The 16,968-nt window shown below is 55.3% G+C and overlaps 1 protein-coding gene across 6 annotated transcripts in view; it reads right to left on the minus strand.

Moving 5' to 3' along the window:
• The window catches only part of RAPGEF1 (Rap guanine nucleotide exchange factor 1), a 131,061-nt gene extending 118,957 nt beyond the window's left edge, over positions 1-12,104 (minus strand). For 2 of the 6 annotated variants that reach the window (XM_042913099.1, XM_042913097.1), the window contains exon 1: positions 12,000-12,104. In XM_042913099.1, coding sequence (XP_042769033.1) covers positions 12,000-12,060 — 61 coding nt within the window. In that variant the 5' untranslated portion in view covers positions 12,061-12,104. The remainder of the gene's footprint in view (positions 1-11,999) is intronic. The other 4 variants (XM_042913096.1, XM_042913095.1, XM_042913089.1 and 1 more) reach the window with 3 other exon arrangements.
• Between the last annotated feature and the right edge of the window lie 4,864 nt (positions 12,105-16,968).

Consider the following 16,968-nt stretch of genomic DNA (forward strand, 5'->3'; position numbering starts at 1 on the left):
CAGGTTCCTGGGGGCAAGTGGGTCCCTACTTTCCCTCCATCTAGTCTCAGGGCCTTTCCCTGTCCACGTGGTCTCCGTATGTCATCTCTGTCACTACTGTGCCGCACGAGGGCAAAAACTAGAGTGCTAGGGCGCCTTGGACCCGAGGCTGGTCTCCACCAGCCCCAGACCCAGGGTCAGAGATCCGCCTCCAGAGCCGTGCGTATGAAAGGATGCCGGCCCGCACCAGCTGTTCCAATTTCTACACATCCTCACCAACACTTGTCATTTTCCGTTTTTTGTTTTTTGAAAGCAGCCATTTTAGTGGGTGTGACGTTGCATCTGTGGTTTTGATTTGCATTTCCCTAATTTCCCTAATAACGGATGGTGTTGAGCACCTTTTCATGTGCTTATTGGCCATTTGTGATCTTCTCTGGAGACGGCTACTCAAATTTTTTAATTGGGCTGCTTGATTTTTGTTGGTCAAATGCCATCCCTATCTATTTCCAGGAAACAGACCCAGTTAACCAAGATAAAATTCTACGCAGATAAACACTGACGATATTCACACAATGGAACACAACTCAGCTACAAAAAGGAATGAACTGCTGGTAAGAACAACTGCATGAATCTCAAAGGCACTACACTGAGTAAAAGAAGCCATTTTCCGAAAGTTACATGTTACATGATATTCTGGAAAAGGCAAAACTACAGGGATGGAAAACAGACCCATGGCTGCTAGGAGTCAGGGACGGGGGAAGGAACTGGCCACAAAGAGGCAGCAAGTCTCAATCCTGACTGTGGCAGAGGCTACACAAGTCTAGAGATGAGTCACAGCTCAAGACAACGAACGGTATACCCCAAAGAAGGTCAATTTTACTGCATGTAAATTAAAAGAGTTTTCATGCAGAAGGCAAAAGGGTTTCTCCTTTTACCCACATTGACATTATGCTTAAGCAGCTTACAAGCATCATTTGGTAGAACCCTCACCAAACTCCAGGAATATACAATGATTAACAGTCATTTGAACCCAGGTGTGACTAAAGTGGGAGAAACTAAGTCCTGATTATTTCAGATACGTGAGATTCCATTCAAGCGTTTCGAGACGTGGAGTGTTTGCTAATTATTATTTATCCGATAGTAGCAGCAATTTAGAGGGGTAAAACCATGTCCACACATAAATGCATCTTTCTCGCTGGGGACAGGGTCTACTGAGCTTCTGTCAAATCCTTAATAGGACTTACGACCTTAAACAACTCAGGAATCACCCCTCCAGTCCCAAGGTTCGGGAGGGATCGTGGCCTGCCCCAGAGGCACAGCAGGTCTGTGGCACTTCCAGACACTCAGGCCAGTGAGTGTCCCTCTCCATCGACCAAAGATGTCACTGTTCGAAGCATTCCTAGCGACAGCCACTCACATGTTCCCCGCGGTGATTTTAGTGCACACGATTTCTTCACCGGTAGGAGCATTTCACCTACCAAGCTGGAACCAGGGCACTTTGGGCTCCCTGCAACACAGGGCCGAAATGTGGTCCAGGTCCCTAACCCAATTCCTATCTTGGTCACATATAAAAACTGTATTTATTCTATAACCTTGCACGTTTAGGGTAATTAAGAGAGACGGTTCCCAGTGAACAGAAAAAACAAGGACAGAGCATGCAGAAAAGCATGCTTTTGATCTCTGCCTTTGGTTTTCAGATGAGCTCAGAGAATTACTATTTGTAAGGCACTCTTGACAAGCTGAGGCAGGAGCCCAAATTAGTGTGGTTATGCTAATTAAGTGAGAGGTTCTGTAGCTCCAGGACCCAATGATTAAAGAAAGTGAAAAGAACTGACTGGGCTTTGGTCTCTGTGCAAACAGCCCTGTGCTCTGAGCGAGCTTGCACTGACAAACCTCTAAGACTAGACACAGACACACACACACACACACATCGCAGAAGCCCAGGACAGCACGGGTTAAGGGAGACTCAGAACAATACATCAGCACCTCTGAATTTATCCTAACTGTGAAAACTCATCAAGGAGGAAAAATAAAGGGTACGAAATCACCTGCTTGTGGCACTCAAGGCAATTTGTAAGCTACTTGCCCAAGAGGACCCTGCACGGCTGGCGGTAATGCTGCTGTCACAAGACAAAAGCACCAACTGCGATCAGTTCTCCTTCAGAGCTGAACAGAGAAGGTTTAATGAGTCCAGAGATCACCCCTGCAAGGAGAGACTGAGGTGCTGTCTCTGGGGACGAAGCAAAAATACACCTGCAGGCAATCAGCCTGCTCCGGCTGTGGGATAAGCTGCCACCCAGGAGGACAGGCCTACTCCTTCTACACAGACGTAGGAGACGATATCATCAGGCCTTTCCTCAATCTCCCTGCATGTGCGGGGGCCACCTGCAGCTGAAATGAAACGTCATCTATCCTTCCTATAAGTGATCTTTCTGGAGGTTTATCACTTAGTTATACAAACCTATTCTCTGGAACTCAGCTTTCTCAAATTCAGGGGGAAAAAAGGTGGGGGGAGAGACCCTGAGCAGAGCGGGACATTCGGGGAGAACAAAAGCTAATGCTCACGAGCACTTCTGTGTCAAGACTCTGTTAATATGCTCCAGGTACGTCATCTCATTTAACCCTCCCTGGAGGCCATAAGCAGGCGTGGTTATGATCCTCCCGATTTTACAGATAAGGACCGAGGCTTACACAGGCACGGTGACTCGCCCAACATCCCATGCCACCGTACGGGGGGAGCTGGAGTCAAGCCCACGGCCATCGGACTCAGAAGCCCAAGCCTCCGTCACTGTTCCCCACGGAGTCCACCCTGCCTTTCTGCAGACGGGGAGCCCGAGGGCTCAGAGGCGTGCTGACGGTGCTTCCATGCAGACCCAGGGCCCACGAGGCAGGTCTCCCGACCTCCAGCCCCAGGCCCAGGCTGCTCCTAACGTGAACGAGTGTCAAGAAAGTATGAAAGCCTAAGTCGAAAGTCCCCTGCACATACACAGCACAGGCGGGGGCCAGGCTGTCAACTCCCTAAAGGCACAGATGGCCTCTAATCTTCCCAGCACCCTCCACCGCCCTGGCAGACCACTGGCACTCAGCGCGCACTCGGCCATCGATGCATAGATGGCTGGACGGACGGGTGGGCGGAGAGCTGTTTTAACCAAGGGCCTCTTCCCGCCATTCACGTCCAAAGCAGATTCCCCTACGATATTTTTAGCAAATGTACTTTTTAAGTCACCTCTGAGAAACCAGATGCTGCTTTGAAAACCTGAAGACAGATGCAGAAACACCTTCCCCATCCCCTGAGAGGCTGGAAAGCCCCAGGGGACTCCAGACAAAGGACAACGTGGGCGGCTCCAGGCCAGCCTCCTGGTGGCACCAGACCCCAGATCCAGACTCTCAGAGGGGCCAGGGAACACATGCATTGGAGGAGGGGAGGGGAAGCAACAAAAAACACCCAGGGTCCCCAGCTGGCTCTGCCTCTCACTCGGCACATGACCTCAGCAAGCCACTTCTTGTCTTACTGCCTCCCTTTCCTCAGCAACTGTCAAATGGGCACAATACCTGCCATTTCACTCTCGTTATAAGAAGAGAACTCATGAAATCGCACACGTATCTAAAGGTGAAGCTCCTAGCACGGTACCTGACATACAGGAAGTACCCAGCAACTGTTAACTGCTGTTCTCTTCAACTGGGAAAAACGCTGTATGACTCCAATACCTTACGATAACCAAACAAAAGAACAAAACCCAAAACAACAGCAAAAAAGAAACACAAAACCCACGTCTAGAGAAGTGTTTTGAAAGCTATGATGAATTACGTAAGTTTTACCGTGATGATAGTTAAGTGCCACACAATATCGGTGTCATTAAAAGCCAACAAAACAACCCCAATACATCCCACTCCCCCCTTGATATTGCTCACAAAGAATCAGCATTAGAAAGAGTTCTGGGACGGGTTTGGCCACCCCATCAGGTTACAACAGAGGTGCCAGAAGCTCAGAAAGATTAAGCCATTTGCCCAAGGTCACCCACCCAGCATGAAGCAGGGCTCCCTGGCCCCCTTGTGAGCTAGAGCAGGAGAGCCAGGGCCACTGTCCCTCCCAGCATCCCATCCGGCATTCATTAGTGGCCCTTTCAGTGCCTCGGTGGCAGAGGGGTCCCTGGAAATGCAGAGGCCCAGTTTTGCCCAAGTCACAACAGTCGAGAGAATAATGTCATCACAGCCAATGGAAATACAGAAAAATGGGCTGCAGTCCCAACTTGGCCCCCACTCAGCGTATGACCACCGGCAGATCTCAGCTGTTCTGGATCTCAAGATCCCATGCAAAAAAAGGAAAGCTTGTGTCTCAGTTTCCTCCTGCAGCTGAACGAGAACCTCCCGCTGTAAGGATTAAATGAGACCACGTGGGTAAAACACGCAGCACAGGGCCTGGTACGGTAACGTGGGAAGCGTTACTGAAATTCGCTGCTACTATGACTCTTGTGTTTGTCGCCGAAAGGAGGAGCTGAGAGTAGCCAATTCCATGACCCGTGTACAATCACCCATCTCTGTATTCACGGCCAGCCATGTGCAGGAAGGAGGCACACGTGATTATCCATAAGCAGCAAATAAACACAACCACTGTGTCCAAACAGACGTTTTGGGGTTTTGTTTGCTAGTTTCGGGCCAACTAAGGGGCAGTTGGAGCCACCACACTGCACCGGACTCCACTGTCCCTCTTCACGCCGCGTCCACACCTGCCTCCTCCCAAAGGCTGCGTGCAGAAGCCCCGCTCAGGGATTCCATGGGCTGCCGCCACTCTGAACGGCATGGCACGCGGCCGGGAGCCACGCTTGTCAAGTCCGCGCCGATGGCATAAATGTCTGAAAAACCAGAAAGCAAATGCGTGAACTCCGCCCTTTTGTCTCCGGCCCGGGGAGCACCGCAGGCCACCCAGGCCACCCGGTTCCTGACAGCCCCACTTCTATGCTTTACAAGTAGGGCGGTTTCCTGATCGCAAAAAGCCAGCGAAAAGCAAGGAGCAAGATCGCCTTTCGGGAACTAATGAGAACAGAGGGTCTGAGCTGCGAAGAGGCAGCCACGGTGTTCCAGGAAGACGCAGTCCGACCGCAGGTGGGGACTCCACCACCCACCTTCCGAACCACAGCCTGGAAGGAAAGGTGGGGAGAGACGGTGGCCATCAGACAGCAGACTTTCAATCCAGTAGGTAAATCTCTGCACGGCATCTTCGTTCACAGAGGAGGAGGACGGGACATAAGACACTCTGCCTGAGCCCCCGGACAAAGAGGAAAGGGGGAGCCAGGAGCACCCCAGCAGCCTACCTCTCCCGGCCCCCCAGGGAGCGCGCACTCACAAACAGTCCACAAACAGAGCTGACGGTGCAGGCGGCTCGTCCTAAATAGCACCCAGAGGCCGACTGAAAAAATAAGTAGAGACGAGGACTCTCATCAGGGCCGCGCTGCTGCGGGGAGCAGGCTGAGCAGAACTGGCATATGCCAACGGTTTGGAAATAAAAGCCCAAGTCCCAACTGTTCGGATGCCTGAGAGGACTGTCCCTGTGTGTCCCCGAGTCCCGCACAGCCATTACAAACATCAGTGGCCTGACGGTCGCAGGCTCAGAGGGGAGTGTGGCTCAGTCTCTCACCACGTCGTCGCAGAGCTCCCTCAATAGTGCTCCGAGGCTTTGATCTCAGCCTTCCCGTGAGTTTTCAGAAAACTACACCAGAACAGCGATCAACATATCTGGTTAACACAAGCCCACAACTGTCTGCATATCCTGATCAGATTAGTGGTCCTACTAATTCACCAAGAAACATCCTAACTGGCAATTCAAAACCCAGAAGAAGCTCCATTTAAAGATAATTTTGGGGGTTGCCTGGGTGGCTCAGTCGGTTGAGTGTCTGACTCTTGATTTTGGTTCAGGTCATGACCCCAGGGACATGGGATCGAGCCCCACGTTGGGCTCCATGCTGAGTGTGGAGCCTGCTTGAGATTCTCTCTCCCCGCTGCTTGCGTGCTCTCTAAAATAATTAAAATGAAATGAAAAAGGAACAAAAAATAAAGATAATTTTGGGGCACCTGGCTGGCTCAGTCAGTGGACTGTGGGACTCTTGATCTCAGGGTTGCAAGTTCGAGCCCCACGTTGGGTGTGGAGATTACTTAAAAATAAAATCTTAAAAAAATAATAATTTTGAGACTTGGAATCAGAGACCTGAGTTCATCCTATGATAATATCAAGTAAATTCCTTCATTCTTCCAGCGAGTAGCTAGTGAGCATCTATGTCCTAAGCACAGCGATGGCAACCTCGTGGTGGACCAGACAGGCACACTCCTCCAAGAAGCTAATGGTCTCGTCAGGACCCTATCTGTTGATTTTTCTAATGTTTGTTTATTTTTGACAGAGAGAGACAGAGCATGAGTGGGAGAGGGGCAGAGAGAGAGGGAGACACAGAATCCGAAGCAGGCTCCAGGCTCCGAGCTGTCGGCACAGAGCCCGACGTGGGGCTTGAACCCACAGACCGTGAGACCGTGACCTGAGCTGAAGTCAGACGCTCAACCGACTGAGCCACCCAGGCGCCCCAGTATCTGTTGATTTTTAACTTTCAGAAAGGAAAGTGAGGTTTCTGGATGAGCTAAACAATACTGATTTCCCCAAGTGTTTATTTGGGGCCTTCCCATGGAATTCACGATCTGCTGGGGGCAGAGAAGGCACGACGAGCCCAGAGGAGGCTGGTTTTGGAAGAGAAGGCTGAGTGCATCCTGGAAGTAAGTTTTCACACTGCTCACTGGAGGACCCAAGGAGGATCGTCAGGGGCCACCGCTGAACAGGAAGGATTCACGGTCCTCAAAGTTTCTGATGGCCCTCTTCCACAGAGGTAAGGACCTGCCGCCTTCAAACAGAACAAAGAAGCACTAACTTGAGAGTCTCATGCCTTCAGAGCACCACCGATGGGGAAAACGAGACCCTGGAAAGGGAAAGAGTCGCCCAAGCTCACAACGACAGGTCTCAGTCTTAGTCAAATGGCCGAAACACATGGCTAGAACCAAGATGACAGATCCCTTAAGAATTCACAAACTGTGGGTTTTGTTTTTCATCATAAAACAGCCTTCGGGGCAAGGTGGGTGACGAATCAGGGGAACACCTGTCCCGGCAGCGAGGCGCCCGGTCGGATCCTTCGTGGGCGCGGCAGCCGGCAGCACTCTGTCCAGTGCGTCATCTTATTATGGCAACGGGGAACACGTCCAGCTGGACTGAAGTAAGACCCAGCCCCGTGCTCAGGGCATTCTCCAATCCGGGCTAATTTGGGAAATGATTTTTCTGCAAGCTCACACATGACTCATCTTCACGGCCTCCCATCAGGTCTGTCGGCCGCGAGGAATCCCATTCAAAACACCTCTGCCAACAGCTGTGCAGGCGACCAGGCAACATTTGGGGCCGCGGTGGCTGCTTTTGTGAAACGCAGCCCACACCCATGCCATTTATCTCCCTCAAGGACTGCTAATGCTGTTAGTGTTATTAGTATCACACGCAGCCTAAAGACTACGCTGGGCCTACCTTTATTTAACTGAGTTGTTGTCGTTTTCCCCCCTTAGGGAAGACCAGAAACAGAAACGTGACCAAGAATCAAGATGAAAGCTACTGTGTGCCCAGCACCACGGGAGGCTCTAAGCGGTGCCCTGTGAAGGGGGAACGGTGGCCGGGCAGGGAGCTGGAGACCGACCGCCTGGTCGGTCCCCCACACCTTCCTGGATCTTGGTTGTCCTCAGGCGCAAAATAGGGAGAATGAGCCCTGACCCAGCCCCCAGGACGGTCCCGCGGGCAGAGTGAAAGGAGGCTGTCTCTCGATGCATTCTCAGAATGACAGGACGCTGCAGAAACGCTCAAGACCATTTTGATGTTACTCTTGGACCGGGACCCTGGGAGGGCCGGTCTTCTTCGGACGCCGTGCCGTGAGGCGTCACAGCGTTTGCCTACGAGGACAGGCTGCGTAAGGTGCACGTGTGAGTGAATGAAGGCCCACCGGGAGCCACAAAAATGTCGTATGCGTTGACTAGATTCATCTTGACCACAAAGATTGTTAAGGGGGGGAGGGGAGGAGGAGGAAGTGTAAAATCTGAGAGAAGTTTAAAATTGACCCAAACCCAGCGAGTGCTGATCCACAGGAACTTGCTACGGCCTCGTGGGACGGCACGCGTACTTTTCCGCTGTTCTGAGAAAAAAGCGCAACGACGAAAACTTACTACGCACGCAGTCAGGATAAATGTTGCTTTTTAATTTGCAACAAAAGCCCCTCCGCACATCTGAAAAACATACACTGGAGTCTGAGACGCCGTATTTATTCTGTCCTCAGGCGGTGCACTGGGGAGCGTGTACCACATCGGCCCCAGCGGGCAGTTCGGGGTCACAGGGAGCCTGTAGAACTGGCCGGGGGGCTCGGTGAGTGACAGTCTACGTTCTCACGGTGTCTATTCTGAGTATCTGCCCAGTTAGGAGGTGAGGCCCAGGAGGGGGGTGGGGCGGTGGGTTGTCCAAGGACCAGAACAAGTCCAGGCCCCTTAGGAGATGCTGGACAAAGCATCTGCGATGCACAAACGAGCAAGGGAGACTCTGATGGGCGGTCAGTAAAACCAGAACCCCCTTCCTCCCTATCCCTGCGTTGTGCCCCTGCTAACTCGCCCCACCCTCTGAGTCTCACCCTGAATCTCAGCTCCCCACAGAGCTAGCCTCCTGATACCTGCCCCCGCCCTAAGTCTGACGTGACCCCTCCTAACCTCTCCGGTGCTCCCCACACTGCCAGGGCCAGGGCCTGTGTGCTCGGTGATGTCTGCTGAGTTCAACGCCAGCTCCCCGGAGCCTCGTGCGGAGCTGGACAGAGCCTTCCTGGACTGAGGAAGGAATCGATGGAGGAATGGGGCAAAGATTTCAAAGTCCGGATGAAACGCGAACACACACAAATGGTGTCTCCAAGGAAGGGGCTGCAGACTCAAACGTCAACGGCCCAAGTGGGAAACAGGAATCCGAGACGTGGCTGGTGGGGGGAGTGGCGCCCACCCCCTGCCCCACCCCGCCACCTGGTAGGAAACAAGGCCGCAGAGTTACCAGAGTTTGTCATTTTTCAAGAGAACCAGAAATCTGAGATATGTGAGCGATTTCCTGATTTTTAAGGGCCGGCCATCAATTCCTTCCTCCTTCTTCGGCAACGCGTATGGCTCAAACACAACACATCTATGGACAGAACCCAGCCCGGAGCCACCAGCCTGCCACCTCCGTGCATAGGCAAGAGCGGCGTTTTAGTTCCAGACATGCAGGGCATCAACCATCCGCACACGATGCGTTTGCTGGAACTGAGTGAACCAACTGAACGCCATCGTACCTGCATGCAGCAGGAATCGTCTTTGCCGGCTCCCCCAAAGTGGCCTTGGAGCGGCCACACGCGTCTCCTGCCGGTGCCCTCACTCAGAACTAGTCCCGCTTGGCTCCCAGGGCAGAGTCTCTTCTCTCTGCCAGGCCTCCCTCCGCACAAGCTCACCCCGGGGAGCTCCCTGATCCATACGCCTCCGCCCTCCAACATCAGCCCTCCTCCGCCAAAGCTAACCGGACAAGGCCCCGACCGGCCAGCCAGCTGACCCTCCGCCGCCCTCTGGAACCCAGGCCGTCTCGATCTGGGAGCAGAGATGACCGGAGACAGCACAAGCTGAGGCTTGCCTTTCCGTGTCCCCAAAGAAACGGCAGGTAGACCCTGGAAGGAAGGCAGTGGGGGTCCCCCTCCCCCAGCCAGGCACTGCTGAGTCAGTATACTGAAGAGCGGCATGGCAGACCCCAGAAGATCTTCCCCCGGAGACCCCCAGTGACTCTTCAGCCTCTATGACTTGCCAGGGACTCACTTGCTAACAGGAGTCGCTGCTGCACCCAAAGCCCTTCCTTTGGAATGAAACACTCTGCTGGTGACTTAGGAGAAGGGCTGTTTAGAAAACGCCAACAGGAACCTCATCCAAACGCAAGGAGAAGCGCGCCTGTAATGACCAGCAGGGACCCCCAGGGAGACGCACCCTTCATTCCAGGGGCGCCCCCATCTTCCCCGACGACCGTGAGGCACAGCCAAAGGCCGTAGGCACCACGGGCTTCCCGCTAGCTCCACACAAGGTGCCAACCTCAGAACTTTCTCGCTTAGCTGCCTCTCACCCAATGCATTTTCCTCCCGAGTTTCCCGCGGCCCCGGGTCGGCCCCTTCCTCTCTGCCCTCCCCCCCCCACCTCCACTCCACCTGGGCATCCCCCCCCACCCTCTCTTCGGAGCCCAGCACGAGCCCCGTCCCCTCCAGGGCCTCCCCCATTCCCTCGCTGTCCCCAGGCCCCGGCTCTGGCTGCAGCGCCTATCAGGTGGCCCGGGAGTCCGGGGTCAGGCTAGGTCCGGCCCTCCCTGCCTCAGAGAAGCTTCTCTGAAGAAGGCGCTTACTGGTGTCTCCGTCTGCGGCAGACCCTCGCGGAAGGAGGTGCCCAGAGAGGGCGAGGGGCTAATCTATGCTGAAAGCAACTGGCCTTAGGACACCCCCCCCCCCCCTTCTCGAGGTAACAGAGCACACAACTGAAGACTCATTTCATCTGACAGGTCTGCGCTGTGGAAGGCGGTCCGCGGGACGACACGTGCTTTTCAGCTCGCTTTTTCCTTTTCCTCAATTCTCACGTTTTTGACAATGAACGTATCCTAAGCAGAGAAAACCCTGCCATTTACTTATGTATTTAAAGCAAACAATCTGACCTGCCCAACAGTACCCTTCGGAGACACTATTCACGGGGCTCCTGAGAAACGCTGCACAAATTAACCCCAGGTATTTCTGGAATGGTACGTGTGCCGAGAAGCAGCTCGCGGTCACTGGGCACGGCCCTGATGAGAAGCTGAGAGAAATACCCAAGAAACAGCCCCTGAAACCGAGGGCCCTGCCCCTGAGGAAGGCAGCCAGGCCCGCAGTGGATGGCCAGCTGCCCTCTCGCTGGGTGGCCAGCCCGTAGGAACACACTGAGAGGCCCTGAGCCTGTAAAACCACCATCAAATCCTCTCCCACCGAGAACCTGCAAGGATTTACTAAGCACCACTTGTAAGGTGCTCAGCACAGAGCCGGATGTATAGAAAACCCTCAATAAAGGCAACAGAAATTTCCTTCCTGTGCTTAAACCACAGCCCTGCAAGTCCCCACCCACCCCCCACCCCTTCCGAGTCCCCTCCTGAGGCCCAGCGCAGAAGAGTATACGGGTTCCGCCTGGGCAGAAGGCGCCACTTCCCAAATCAATGCAACTTGCCCCTCGGCAGCCCCTAAAAGCCTGCCTTGCACGACTCGGCCGCCAAGCTAGGCTGGCGCCCAGGCGATGACAAGCAACGGTGTCCCCCGCACAGGAGCCCTGGCCTGCCCGCCCACCTCACCTGGGACCCAGGGATCCGCCCCGCAGGGGGTCGCTGGCCAGAGCCGCCCCGGGCCCCCCACCCGCACCCCGGAGGCACGGCCCTAACGGAGTCTTTGGGGACTCTGACCCCCAGCACGGGCAGAAGCCCGGTGATGGGAAGGCAGCTCTCCGAGGTTTCTAGGAAACACACAAAGAGATGAGGTGATCATCGCCCCCAAACCCGCAGGCTCCCTCCGGGCCCTGCTGCCGGAGCTCAGCGCGGCGCCAGCGGGGAAGGCGAGCGAGCCCCGAAGGCGCCCAGACACATCCTGCCTGCTTCCTCCGAAGCCAGCGAAGCGGCCGCTTCGGGTTCAACGTACACCCGGGGCCCGGCAGAAGTGACACCTTTCGGGGCTCGGCTCCGCCCGCCGGGGGAAGAACGGCCGCGCGCCCGGGCTCCCGTCCCGCTGCCCGCGCGCCCCGGGGGCCCGAATCCCGCCGGCCCCGCCGCCCCGGGAGCGCCAGCAGGCCGGCGCGCCGAGACGGCCCCCGCGGGGCGGCGGGGCGGCGGGGCCCCAGGCCTGGGCGGCGGCTCGCCCCGGCGCCCGCGCCCCCGCAGGCCCGCCCCTCCCGCCCGGCGCCGCGCTCACCTGCTTTCTCGAGCTTGCCGGACATTTCCGGGCTGCGCCGGAGGCCGAGGCCGCCGCTCATGGGGCCCGGGCCGGGCCGCTGCGGGGCCACAGGCCGGCGCGGCCGCCGCTCGCCTCGGCCCTGGCTCGCCGCGCCTCACACCCGCGCCGGCATGGCGGGCTCCGCGGGCCGCGGCCTGTGCGCTCGGCCAGCGGCGCTCCCGCCCGCCCGGGGCCGCCGCCGCCGCCGCCGCTCCCGCCGCCGGCCGCCGCCGCTCCGCCTCCTCCGCTCTCGCCGCCGCCGCCGCCGCTGCCGCTTCCCGGGCCCGAGAGCCGGCCGCAGCGCCGCGCTGCTGCCGCCGCCGCCGCCGCCACCGCCGCCGCCCCCGCCGCCGCCCGCCGCCCGCCTCGGCCGCGGCCAGAGCGCCACCTGCCGGGCGCCCGCCACGCCTCCGCGAGCCCAGCGCCCCCTGCCGGCCCGGAGCCGGCCCGAGCCTCCCGTCTGGGAGGCGGCGCCCCCTGCCGGCCCGGAGTCTCCACGCCGGGGCGAGGCGCCGACCCGCAGCAGCACCCCCGCCCGCGCAGAGCCCGCACCGCCACCCACCGCCGCAGAGCCAGCACCCCCACCGGGGCTCCACAGCCATCACATTGACCCCAACCAGGACTCAGCGGCCCCTGCCCACCCGGCCTGACCTTCTCACCGGAGGCACATGCCGACCCGGAGCGTCCAAGCCAGGGCTTGGGACTGACGCACTCACCCGCATCATGCCGGACTCGGAGTCCTCTTAGGGCCAGAATTTCCTCGCCAGAGGCTGGGAATGACCCCCCCAACCGGCCCTCAGCACCCTCTACCGGGGCTGGGAGCCCGTCCTGACCCTGCTACCCGAGACACAGCACCTCCTGCTGGCCTGGAGTCTCCAAGCCGGGACCCGGGAGTGATCTCCCCCACGCAGAGTTCAGGGTCCTCCCTTGGGCCCAGAGCCCAGCATGTCCCCCTGATACAGGACACACTGCTCCTTTCCAAACTCTAGCCTCCATGAGGGAACCAGTGACTGACTCCACCCAGGATTCAGAGCCCCATGCTAGCCCACAGTCCGCGAAAAGTCATGGGGCCAGTCTCCCCTCGGGTCAGCTGGGTGTCGGCAGCCCCTGCTAGCTAAGTCAGCTGGCCAGGTCTCGGCTTGAGCCACTCCAGACCCTGTGCTCCCTGCCATCATAAGGACTCCAGGCTCTGGACTGCCCTGCCCTCCCCTGCGCTCCCCATCTGACACTCAGCACCCCCTGAAGGCAAGAGCCACCTGGCCAGTCTGACCCCACCCAGAGCTCAGTGTCTCCAGAGTCTCAGAACCTCCGTCTATGCCAAGGCTTGGGCCCAACCCATAGGACAAGAGACCCCTGCCTGCCCTATTCATTGGATCCCCAGCTGGGGACTATTTATGCTTCTAGTTTGGAGCTCAGGTGTGAACCTTTCCTAGCATGGTGATTACTTAAGCAAATGTCATTAATTTAAGAATCAAGGACCCTGCTAGAGCCAGGCACTGTGATGGGTGCTATGTGTCCCACAAAAATGCACATGGTCGGTTCTTCCCTCCAAAGAATTCACACTTGGAGAGGCAAAGTTAAATCATATAATGCAAGTATAAATCTTAGTAACATACTTTGGTAACACAAGGGATAGTCACATGTAGAAAAATGCCCTTCTCCCTGCTCATTGTTCTTGGCCCGAGGTAGAATACAGAAAAGCAACACAAAACCAACTCAACTAGTTTTCCCTCCTGTGTCTCTTGACATAGGTAAATTAAATAATCTGGTGATGAGGACAGGATTTGGGAGAGGTGCAGGGAGAAGGGGAGGCTGGTGTTGCAAGAGATTTCCTGTTTCCATCCACCTGGACGCTGGGGTGGGTTTCCTGATTCTGGAACTGATAGCAGCCACATTTTCAGAGTCGTCAATTCCAGCTCTCTGGGAGTCAAAGGCAAAGCCAAAGATTGACACATTCACGTCTCTTTTAGAGGCTAACGAATGGCTGCTCGGAGCCGGGGTGGCACTTCTCAGCTCTCTTGGAAGCCACATCACCAGGAAAAACTGGCCCCTGGCCCCTGGCCCCAGACCCACCTCCCCAACACTCCCAAACCTGCCCCAGTCCTTCTAGGCTTCTGAGCTAAGGAGGGCCAGTATTTTAGGCCCCAAATCCTTGGTGCAAAGTAGAAAATTAGGCTCAAATAGTAAGCCCAGTCAGGGGTTCATGAGAGTAAAACCAAGTATATGTAATAAACCATAACATATCAAGTGGCGAGGGATTTTCAAACAATAGAGTACTTTCTGAATGGACCTTACTTAACGAAGGTTTTTCACCAAACGTGTTTGTGGCTGTCACAGAACACACACAGGTTAATGAGGCAAACGAATTCCTAAAGCTCTCTTCTTCCCACCTCGGGGCCTTCTCTCACGCTGGGCTTTCTGCCTGCCGTGTTCTCTCTCCTCTGCTCCACCTGGCTCCTTCCTGGTCGTGTTTCACTTCCCGATCTGTCACTTCTCTGGGGGCCCCTTCCTGCCGCCCCCAATAGGGCCAGCTCCCTGGCCCTGGTCGGGATGCTTGATTTCATGGTCAGAAGCCCGGCTCAGCTTGGTTAGAGCAAAAGGGAGTTTGCTGGACGTCGCAAATGCAAAGCAGGGATACGGCCAGGACCGACACAGCCATTTCTAGGCTCTGAAACCATGGCATCGCCCCTCTGGGTTGGGTCTCTTCCTGGCTGGTCTCTCCCGGCCTAGTGGTGGAGTTGGGCACCAGCAGACTCATTAGCCTCGTCTGGGTCACATGACTATCCTGAACCAATGACCGCAGGGGCGGGGGCAGAATATGCAAATCGGCCAGGTCCGCACCAAGTGCGAGAAAGCTCCGAGTGGACGCCGTAGAACCGGCATGTGGGACAGGGGAAGGGCATGTGCTCAAGGCAATACGGGGGGGAGGGGAGACACGCTGGTGAGGCAAAGCCAGGACGTCCGTCTTGCCATCTCAGACGGCAGAGAGCCTCGTGGGATTCCATGTCATAGCACGTGCCTCCCTCTAGTTCGCTAGTTTCTTGGATCTGTTTAATGCCTGTCCCCTTCAGGACACTGGGTCCACGCAGGTGGGGAGGACTTGTTTGTACCCATGGATTTCAATTTACAGGGGTGACTCGGTGGCGACAAAGGGAGGCCAATGCCACTGGAAGAACATATTACTTGGATTTCCCAAGGAGAGGAGCACACCATACCAGGCGGGGCAGCTTGAGGAGCACGGGGAGGGGACACAGGGGGCAGAAGCAGCAGTAAGGGAAAAGCTTAGGCCAGAGCCTGTATTGGGGTTTCTTCAGGAAAGGCAAGGCAGGGCAGAGTGAACAGTTTAGGGTTGCCTAGAGGGAATAATCCCAACGGGCTCCGTGAAATAGGGGTGGTCTCCAGTCGCCAGGCCCTGGGATGATTTAGGGCAGGGGACATACCTGCTTGGTGTGTGAGAGGTGTTGCAAGGTTTGCTTCCTTTCCCATCTTCGAGAATTCGCTAGCCTGGGGGAGGGCAGTCTCTCCCAGGCTGGCAGATTTTTAAGACGTCAAAACACAAGACAGGGGGGGTTCCCCCGGAGGCTTAGCCAGTTGAGCATCTGACTTTGGCTCGGGCGGTGATCTCACGGTTCATGGGTTCCAGCCCCGTGTCGGGCTCTGTGCTGACAGCTAGAGCCTGGAGCCTGCTTCGGATTGTGTCTCCCCCTCTCTCTGTTCCTCCCCTGCTCCCACTCGCTCGCTCTCTCTCAAAAATACATTTAAAAATAAAAATAAACCACACTGGTAAAGATAAGTGTACAGTCAAATTCAGAACACTCTCTAATACCGTAATATGGTGTGTTCAACATTTAATTCTTGTATTTAAAGGACAAAAATGTTAACTACAATAATTTATTAATAGATACAGAATATAAAAAGATGCAAACTGTGATGTCAAAGACCTAAAATAGGAAGCCCAGGAAAAAGGAAGGACAAGCCAGATGACCACTGTGTAGCTCCCCACCTCCACGGTGGGAGGGACAGCCGGGCAGGTGGCCAGGGGCTGCCCAGAGAGCCCATCGGAGGTGTGGCCCTTTCCAAAAGGGTCACATTCTCTTCTTGGCAGTTGCAGACGACATTCAGCTGTCGGGACGACAGTTCAGTGAGACTGAGGCAGAGTGAGGCTGGTGGTTCCGGGGCTCAGCTGCGATTGTTGGCAATCCGTTTGTAGGTGCCTGCCCCGGACTCCCCAGATGCATCACCAGCTCCCCGAGGATAAAGAGTATGGAGTCACTACGTCGTTACCGCACAAACAGGAGGTGTCGTGCATGATAGTGGTGGTAACGGTAATAAGGGTTTCCCACGGCTGGTGTGTGCTTAGTCGCTGCCTCAGTCCTCACGGTGATCCTGGGATGGTAGGGGGTCTAGATCAGGGAGTATTTGGCCACACGTTATGAAGCCTGCCAGTGTGAGAGGCCTGGCTGCTGTCATTTCTTCCAGCAAATTGGTAAGTGTTACAGCTGGCCTGTTGAGCCAGGAAATTGTGCAAGAAATGTAGTAAACACTTAATTAGCAAACAGCACAGGCGAACCCGCACACACGTATCTCTTCTGCCCCTAGTGACCATTTAGAATTCTAAGCTCCGTTTGCTAAAAGCCCTTTAAAAAAAAAAAAAAAGCAACGTACTCTCATTTTACAAATCTTTAAGTGTTGATCACAGAAAACATGTGTCATTACTAGGAAAAATAACAGAGACAAAGAAAATAAAAGCGAGAGTCTCCCTTTCACTCATGGGAGGTAAAAGTGTATATCCTTCCAGACTTTTCCCTTTAAAAAAGAATGTTTATTTTGTTTATTAAAATTTATTTATTATTAAATAAATGTTTATTTATTATCTGAATTTGACTATACACTTATCTGTACCAGTGTGGTTTCTTTAAATTTATTTTTGAGAGAGAGAGAGAGCGAG

The sequence above is a fragment of the Panthera leo genome, chromosome D4 (genome assembly GCF_018350215.1).
Source record: "Panthera leo isolate Ple1 chromosome D4, P.leo_Ple1_pat1.1, whole genome shotgun sequence".
Taxonomy (NCBI): domain Eukaryota; kingdom Metazoa; phylum Chordata; class Mammalia; order Carnivora; family Felidae; genus Panthera; species Panthera leo.